Source organism: Rasamsonia emersonii (genome assembly GCF_000968595.1).
Source record: "Rasamsonia emersonii CBS 393.64 chromosome Unknown ctg1118621759975, whole genome shotgun sequence".
NCBI lineage: Eukaryota > Fungi > Ascomycota > Eurotiomycetes > Eurotiales > Trichocomaceae > Rasamsonia > Rasamsonia emersonii.
In genome coordinates, this window is record NW_013563312.1 from 450 (window position 1) to 9,711 (window position 9,262).

The window sequence follows — 9,262 nt, forward strand, 5'->3', positions numbered from 1 at the left end:
TCGTCAGGCTGACTGGCGTTCCACTGCTGCGGTGGATACTGTCCCTGTCGATTGGGGTCGTTGTATTCGTTGGGGTTGTTGGACATTGGTGAGACAGGCAGACGCGTGACGCTGCGGACACAACGAGAGGAGGGGAAGGAGCGAAAGGCGAGAGAGGGTCAGAAAAAAAAAAGGACGGGAAGGACGCAAGATGATGTGAGGACGCCCGTTCAGCGTGTGGGCAGGAATGCTAGCCGGAAGGTGCTGTCGAGACGAGAGGAACAAATCCGGCAGGACCGGCGGACGCGCTCGGATGGAGACCGGTCAGCACCAGGCACGACGAATCAGAGAGATTACCAGCGGCGGTCGGGTGATGTGCAAGGCTAGCATAGCCTCGTGGTCGACGGGAGCAGCGAGAGGCCCAATTCGCAGAGATGGGGGAACGCGAAGAAGGGGTTTCCGGGCGGGAGGACCGGGGAGGCAAACAAAGAGGAGGCGAGGGAGTGAAAGGGAGCGACCGAGACAAGGACGGCCAGGAGGGCGGATTGCTCGGCGATATGACGTTGAGGGCTGGAGGTGCGTGGGTGGTGTGTGTGTGGAAACGATCAGAATATTAAATAGAGTGGATTCCAGTCACGAAGGACAAAAAAAAAGTGCCTGCCGGGACCAGACCGCAGCGGGGTTAGGCTAGGCTGGCTAGTGACTTAGGGAGCCGCTTAGTCCCAGGCCTGGCAGTAGCGCATGCGGGAGTTAGCGACTTAGTCGAGATCCAGCAGCCGACTAGCCCAGCGAGCGGTGGACGGAGTGGCTTGGACGAAATAACCTTGCTGCGTGCTGGTGGGAATTGATGCAGCCGGACGGCCACGGGGCACCGCGCGATGCAGAATGCAGAATGCAGAGCGGATCGGGGAACAGCAGCACAGAACGAGCAACACGAGGGCAGGAGAATTGTGGGTTAAAAAAAAAAGGCAGAGAACGAAGCAGACGGGACGGCGATCAAGGCTGTTGAAAAAGTGGCTGCCGTGCCTGGTCGCGGATGCGGCGCCCTGTGGGTAACGGGCTAGCAGGAAAACGCAGATGGCAGGGAGGGATCGGGAACACACGCGAGACACGCGATGGGCAGAGGAACAAGCGCAGGCGGAAAGCGGAAGGCGGGAAGACAGACGGGAGGGTGGGAAATTTTCGACCTTGGCTTGGGGCCGGTCCATAGGCCAGGAATCCTGGAAACGGGAAGAGTGTCGCTGCTGGCTGGAGGGGATTCTGGAACGGAGCAGGGCAACAGGCAGGGAACCAAGGGACGCAGAGGCACGATGGGCGGTGATGGGCCGGTTGGGTGCGGTTGGGCGTCTGGCGGCGCTGAGTCGCCAGCTGGGCAGGGCGGCCCAACGCGCCAACGACCCGTGGACATGGACGAGGGCCCTTCTGCTGGGCCCCATCGCAGTTCCATGGGGATCAGCTGCTGGTGGCCAGCCGGGTTGGGCGCCGTTTGGAACTCAAGGGCCGCCCTGGCCCAAGGCTGCATGCGATGGATAGGCGCGGACGGAGACGCGGACGGGGCCGGGGACGGGGGACGCAGGCCCGGCTACGGCTACGGATCGTGGGCTAGGGTGGCCGGTACTAGCCCGTACCGTACGGCGGCAAACGGTATCCTTACAGCCTCGTACCACTGTCATCATAGGCGGTCTGCCACACGCAGCGCCCTCTGCTCCAGACTGCACAGAGCAATGACAGGGCATTTACACGCTTACAGCGCAGCCCATGTGGGGATCCTCGTCTGGTAGAGATGCGCAAGCAAGCAATGCGCCAGGCATGAAGCCCAAAACCAAAACGTCACCAGCGTCAAGTCGCTCTAAAAGCGGTGAGGCAGGTGAGGCAGCTTGCAGTACACGGGAGTGACAAGAGTATAAAAAGACGCCATGCGCCGTGACAGTTGGATAGTGTGTCCAGCTGACACCGACAGTTCAGCAAACAGGAAATCAGGACAAGGATGACAGCAAACCACGGATGTCGAATGGTGCCCGACTGTCCTACCACGAGTTTCGGGGGATGGGGAGTGATAGCACGTTGCGAGCTGCCACTTACGTCCGAAGCAGATTTACAACATCAATGTCGATGGCAGGAGAAGAAAAATCTTGCTCAGTCACAGGTCTCCTGATTACCACTCTCTTGGTCTCCCGTAGCTTCTGACGTCGGCTGGAGGATGATGACAAATAATCCCCCCGGTTCTAACTACCCGTATGTTGCGGTGTGGCAAGGCACAGACCTCCTCGTTGGCTTGCCCGGCAGTACCTGCATAGGCCCTCGAAACTGTGTCGTCATCCCCGTCATGGCCCAGCCAATATGATTCTTGTTTCTAATTGCAATACAAACATTGTTCGTTTCGCTCTCTTCCTCCATCAATCTCGACGCTGAAGCTTCTTCATCGGAGTAATTTCCAGAGCATTGGCTTGGGAAAAAGAAGGGAAAAAAAAAAGGAAAAAAAAAGACAACCTCGATCCACCACTCCCATCCATCCATCATCCATCGTCATGTGGCTAATAAATTAGTGTACCAGAATCCCACACCCACAGCGTTCCATGGCTCTAGTACCCCCGTCCCCTTCTCGAGGAATCAGGATTTGCCCTTCTTGCCGACCTGGGAGGAGACCGTCTTGTTTCTGAAACGCCATGCAAAGCGAAACCCGAGCACCCAGCAGGGCCTTCATCAGCTGCGGGCGCGCCATTCCCTGACATGATGGATGATTGGGATAAACTACGCCTAGTTGCCAGATTTAAGGTCTTCAGCTTAGCTTGGCGCCCTGTTCGGGAGTAACCCTGGCCTGGCGCCGCTTGACCCAGCAGGATTATTCTCCGGATCCATGCGCTGCAGTAGCGCCCGCTTACGTGCAGTCGTCTGATAATTAACGGATTTAGCTTATCGAGCACAGCACACAATTCTCGCATCCAAAGGATTCTACTGAGAAAAGAAACAAAATACATCGTTGAAAAAAACGGCTTTTTTTGAGCTGTTGGCATTACTGAGCCGAAACCTATAATAGTCAGGCAAAAAAAAATTAGCTTTCAACACGGCCTTTCAGTGTCTGGGCTCGAATGCACGGTGAACAGTGATCACTCCTGTGGCAACGCCACCAAGAATGAAAGATCGGATATAGCGTACCACGAATTCGTGGACTCGCTGTTGTAGGGCGTTTACGATGACTCATAGGCATATGGACCTCCTCGGAGGTTGTCGCGTCGTAACAGTCGCAGGAATAGTTCTTGTAGGAGTGCGTCATTTTGCAATCGAGAACAGATCGATTGATTGCCTTGAAGTTAGTGGATCACCCAAATGGAAACCATGCCCCAAGGGTAGATATGTTTCATGCCGAATGTTCAGTGCAAGATCTTCAAATGGATGACGGTTTGATAGAGATTCATTCAGTAAACGTCTTCCCGGAATCCAAAAGGGGAACATGGAAAGGTGGTTGAGAAGAGAAGCAAGGCAGAACGAAAACGAACAACCATTGTCTGTATGAACACAACCTGCTTTGAGTTTTCCAGTCGAGAGGGAGGCGTTGGACGTTCTGGTGTATCTGACCCGTACCGTTACTACCGTACCGAACGGAGGCCGACAGGCCCTACGTTCCATCTTAGCGTGAGATTGTGGTGGACCAAAGGAGCGCGGGCGCAACGGCGGGCCGTCCTTGCAGATTGCAGATAATGTGGAAATATCCGGAGTCCGAACGATGGGGAGTGGATTCGGGTGGGAATGCCAGATCCTGCACGTTATTAATCATGGCCTCCAATTTTTCTTCTTCGTTTTCCTTTCGCGTCTTCGACCAGTGGGGCTACATCCATCCCAGCTCTCGGCTCCTTCTTCACGGTTCCACTCTGGGAACAAAAACGACCTGGCCGTTTTCTCACCGTTCAGCAACCAATGAACCCGTCTCCGAGGGAGGTCACGCTGCCCCCATCGCGGTCGTGAGCGCTGCGGACCGCGGGGTTGGGAGCCATCAATTGGTGCCGTCTTGAGTTTCCTTGCTCATGGGTAAACCCGGTTCCGGAGCCCTGGCCTGCGGTGGCACGGCCGGTGGCAACAACTCGGATGCAGCTTCAGCTCCCCACTGTGACGAACAGCAGGGAGGGAGTCAATAGTAAGGCATGCGAACCATGGAATGCAAAGAGACAGGCTGCGCGGCCAGTTTGATCGAAGCCGCGATCCGGGTTCTCATTGGAAGATGCAAGTAAACTTGTTAGGCTTCTTAGCGCGATGCTCATCGTATGGTGGATCATGTGGAGCAGCCTTGCCAGCAGGCCAGAGAAGGCGGTGAGGGGTCGAGGTATTGCTGTATTGTATCGAACAGTACCGGTGGTATCGTCGCACAATTGCCAGATGTCCTGGGCCTGCCCTGGAGAGGGCACGGGCAAAGACGCGCAGAGATCTGGCAGATGCGAATCGAGCAAAGGAGGAAGGTGGTATCTGGCTGAAGATGCCCAGCTGCTGGCGGCGATTGGCCCGAGCAAAAGAGCAGGCCAGCCAGCAGGTTCGACCTAAATTATCCACACACTCCGCTCGGGCCTGTGGAGAGCCCTAGGAATCCAGGGCTACAGTCTTGGGACCGTGCCAAGCCTTCGCCAGCAACTGTACGGGGTACCGCGGTCTGGCGTCTCAGCTACACGTGCATTTCCTGGAGGCTGAAGCAGTGAAAGTGCATTCAAATGGTGATGCATCTAAATCCTCATCTTGTCTGTCCATAATACCAGTGCAGGTGTCCGAGCTGTGTAGAACACGCGCCATCTCAGAGGAACGAGCTTTGGGTGGACTATATATATCTGTATCGGATCTTTTCATGTTCCTTGACATAAGGACGTTTCCTTGCGAACCATTGGAATAGTGGAAACAACCAACACCAGCATAGATGACGAACATCCTTGACTGACCAAGGCGTGGGCAAATGCCTTAGCCTGCACCAAAGCGGGCTCAAGTGACATGAGCTTCTTCGTCCTGAGAGAAGTCAGCTGATAACCAGATTGGGAAGGTGCGTCTTTCGCTGTTGGACGACCCTTTTGATAACGATCTGCGAGCGCACCTGACCAGCTTTCCGGCTTCTAAACTGGTCCTTAGCTGTTGGCATATATTTCAGTTGTTTACGCAAAGTGTCGCCCGGATTGCGCGCCAAGGATACGAAAGGATGGATATGGGTACACTACATTTGTCGTGTAGGACTTACCCAGACTGACAAAGAGCTCTGTGGGGGCCAAAGATGACCAAAATCAACCTCTCAGCCGTTGGATGATTCTGCATATTATACAGACAACTTTTCGATAAAATCTCTGGGGTGTATATATTTGTCCCTCTGGCAAACTGTTCGTGCCGGTCGGTTGGCCAAAGGCCTAGGCACAGAGAACTAAGGTAGTTTATGTCGAGCGGCCGTGCACCTTCCAGGATCCATCCCCAGGTCTTCAAGGTATAACCCTGGCAGTTGTGGCCGTCCTGTTCGCTCATTGGGAGCTTTCGCTTTGCATGCTACCTGCATAAGCCCGGCCCCAAGCGCGAGGAAATCAACGCCTGTATGGTCACTTGCCGGATCCGGCCGTATCAACGACGGGCCGCCCCGAACTCCCGTCGATCGCCTGCATAACAGCCATGCTGTCAGCGACCAAACATGGTCTGAGCGACGAGTACGGTCGGGTTGGACCAGGTGCACAGGCGAGCACGGGGTACTGTCCGACCTCCTCACTACTCCGTAGGCAGACCATGGTGGTTCGTAATTTAAGACATTTTAAAACGACGGATCGCGCTTTGGGAAGCACCAATGCCCTCTTGATTACTTTCTAGGCCGTTGGCATACGCTGCAGCCAGTGCGACTCTGCATGTGCCCCTTTACGGAGTAAGGGTGCTGAGGCCTCCTCGACTAAACAGGCGGAGTCTAGCCGAGCAGGACGACACCGTTTAGCGCCAGGGAGAGTTGCCACCAGCAAAAACACATGACTATCACTGTCATTGTCATTGACATCCTCAGTCCTCACTTCTATCGAGTCTGAGCACGCTTGCATCAGCCAACGTCAAATACGGCGAGAGCAGCAACACGCCACCGAGACGGGCGCGTAACTTACGGCGGGTGGAAATGGAAATACCGGAACCGCTAATGTCACAGAATCGTCATGCGGCCACTGCCGGCTACTCCGTGATGTCCGCCACGTTTTCTTATTCTCGGGAACCAATCGGCGCTTGGGACCGACGGCGTCACCGGCCAGCACTGGTGGTGGTGCGCCACCAGGCGCGGATGCCCAATGACGCGCGTTGGCGCGGTGGCCGCCTTTTCTCCACGCCCGGTGTCGCCTGTGAGTGCTCAGGCGGCGCTGTGGGTCTGTGGCGGTGTGCCGACCACCTAATCCACCTGGGGCTGGAGCGCCAGTCAGCGAACCGAGGTGGACAAGTATCTCCAAGAACAGCACAGCAGCTGCAGACTTGCAGTGTTCCTACCTGGGTAGGTAGACGAAGACCGAAGCGCGACGGGCAGCGCCGCGTGGGTCATGCGGCGACCGGGATGGACGACCCGACCCTTGCTTCCCGAAGGATGCCCGCATACACTAACAGTCACGGGACTCGGGCTGAGCCTATGATCATTCGAGGAGCACAGTAAGGTGATGCAAAAGCAGCAGCTTTCACCGCCGCCATGCAGGAAGCGCAGCCAGGTCCTGTCTGGCAGCCACCCACAGTCCTCCACGCATACAATTTCCTGGTGATCCCAATTGACGTGGCCAGATCGTAAACGCGTGATGCCCGGTTCCTCATCGAGGAATCTGCAGAACTACTTCCTAGTCTGCTGCAAGCGCCCGTGTTGGGCATGAGCAATGAGTTTTGCCCCGAGTTTGATGTCAAGTAGAGAGCAACGTCCACTGGAGCCTGTAACTCGCCAGCAGCCACTCGTTACTGCTGCACCACACAACCGCTTGTAGTATTGGTCTCCTTTTTCGTCGAAAGTTTGGTTCAACAGATGCAGTTGTGTCTCAGTTGTCATGTCGCGTGACAAGGACACGAGCCAGGCCAGGGGAACGCCGTCTCTTGGACGAGATACCCAAGCAGCCAGGAAGGCATGACAGCTCACAGAATACACACCATATATATCCTGTTCAAAGAAGCTTATGGTTTTCAGAACGCAGCTGACCCCATATATCAGATCGATATCAAGTGGTCCTCACAAGCGTCAGTGAGTGCTTACTCGACCAGTTCTAGACAACTTTGGTTAGCCATGCTTGCGTATTATTAGTGCCAATCTGAGGGAGTCCGCACCGTTCCGATATCAACTATCGATCGAGGAATCAAACAAGCGCTAACGGGGGAGGGGAGATAAGCGGGTCATCGCGTCTATGTCGCCTATGCTGGACGGAAGCGGAAGATCTACGTGTCCGGTGGGAAATCGAGAGGACTAGACCAGATTTGTTGAACTAGACCCCAGGAACATCCCACGCGCGCAAGCCGATTGTGATACATCACATTTGACATCCAAGTAAAACAGACCGCTCTCTGCAATATCGTCAGCATGATGTCAGTATCAATCCAGGTATTCAGTGCTGGAACACAAACACAAGGATATAGGGGAAACTGGTACCTAAATACATATCTATTTATATTTTTGTGTCTCTGCATCTAGTCTCAGTCCTTTATTTGACCACAGTACTTCGTTCGTATCATACGGCCCTTCAGGAGAAGGGTGTTACAATTGACTCGAAAAGATTGCTATGGCCACAGCACTCAAATCCACATGTTCGTATTCGCCAGTCATGGAATTCATGTTATCAGATGGTATCGATCGGGCAATGAAACCCTGCAAACGGATTTTTTTTGGAGTTCAATGTCGAGAAGAGAACAGCGCTGGATTATGTGGTGTAGAAAAGAAAGAACAAGGGAAAACACTCCAAAATATAGAAGAGAAAAGAAAAAGTAAGATGGTTGCAGTAGTAGTATGGTAATAATCTCAAGAAAGGAAGGAAGTGAGAGGATTAAGGCAAGAGGAAAGTAAGATCAGGATGTCCTGCAACGCATGCCATCCTTGCGTTTATGCAAGATAAGATTTCTTGCCATGAACCTGTAACTTTTGTATTGTTTTCTTTTGTTCTCTCTTTTCTACTTCATTCATTCTTTTTTTGTTATTGTTTTTTTCCTTTCTCACCTCGTCTTCATTTTTTTTGCAGAGGTCGTAAACTTCTTTAAGAACTAAAATAAATGAAAGTTAACAGAGATTACGGTGTACAGTATCATAACAACACAAAATGGAATACTATGCTGATTTGCTCCTTCTCCAATGCTCAGTGTTGTGATGGTTTACGAAGTATATAGTAGATTAAAGGCGATCAACCTTATCTTGAGATGATGCCTCAGGCATCATTTAAAAGCTTGAGATTCATGTCAGCCGGATCAGGTCAAAGTAACTTGCGTCTCAGAACCACAAATTGACACTAGTCTTCCTCGCAAAATCCATAATTTAAGGGAGACAGGGGTCACAAATCACTACGAAGGATACTGCGCTGTGAGATAGAGGATGGAGGATGGGTCTTCCACTACGCTGCGATGCCGTCCAGTCCCTCCCTGTGTGAATAGGTGGAGTCTTTTGTGGAAAACGACCAGAGTCACTGTCGTCTGTGCGCTCAGAATACGTCAAAACTGTATGTATCTAGGTAGCACCCTCAAATACTTTGTACATGCACTGTCGACGGCCCGAGTTTGGCGTCGCATTGGTGGCTCAATGATGATCAAGAGCGGAGTCGAGCAACCTATTGTACCCGATAACGCGGACTCAAATGGCGGTAAGACGACAGGAGGTCTTTTAGCTGGAACGTGCTAGGACGAAGCAAGCAAAGAAACTCGTACTGTGGTTGCAGGTCCGGACATACTTGCATTGGTCTACAAGTTGCACCAGTAAGAGCGAGACAAAGCATCAGGATCGGAATATCGTGGGAGGGGGTGGTCAAAGCTGGGAAGTGCAGAAAGTCATTGAGATCGAATTTCCCAGGTGATAATATATATTACAGCGGCCCCTCCAAAAGATTAGAAGAGTGACCGGCTTTTGACGTTTCCTTTACTGCCGAGGAAATGGAATGCGAGTATTCTCCCTTGGATATGAATTTATGAACATGAAGATTTCATCTTGGTTGACGATTTACATGGGTTGTCCCCGAGGACCTGATGCCCAAACCGATAGACCCAATCATACCTGAAAACGCAAAACCAACATAACCAGTAGTAAGCAGTAATACTCACCATATGGCCCGTGGAAAATTTTTCAGACAGCTACAGTATT

General features: G+C 52.9%; 1 protein-coding gene across 1 annotated transcript; it reads left to right on the forward strand.

The window, feature by feature from the left end:
- Positions 1 to 413: 413 nt before the first annotated feature.
- T310_1081 (uncharacterized protein) lies at positions 414 to 1,760 on the forward strand (the record flags this gene model as incomplete). Its single annotated transcript, XM_013476023.1, has 3 exons — positions 414 to 555; positions 952 to 1,027; positions 1,064 to 1,760. The coding sequence occupies 3 exons, from the start codon at positions 414 to 416 to the stop codon at positions 1,758 to 1,760; spliced, it is 915 nt and encodes a 304-aa protein (XP_013331477.1).
- Positions 1,761 to 9,262: the final 7,502 nt, after the last annotated feature.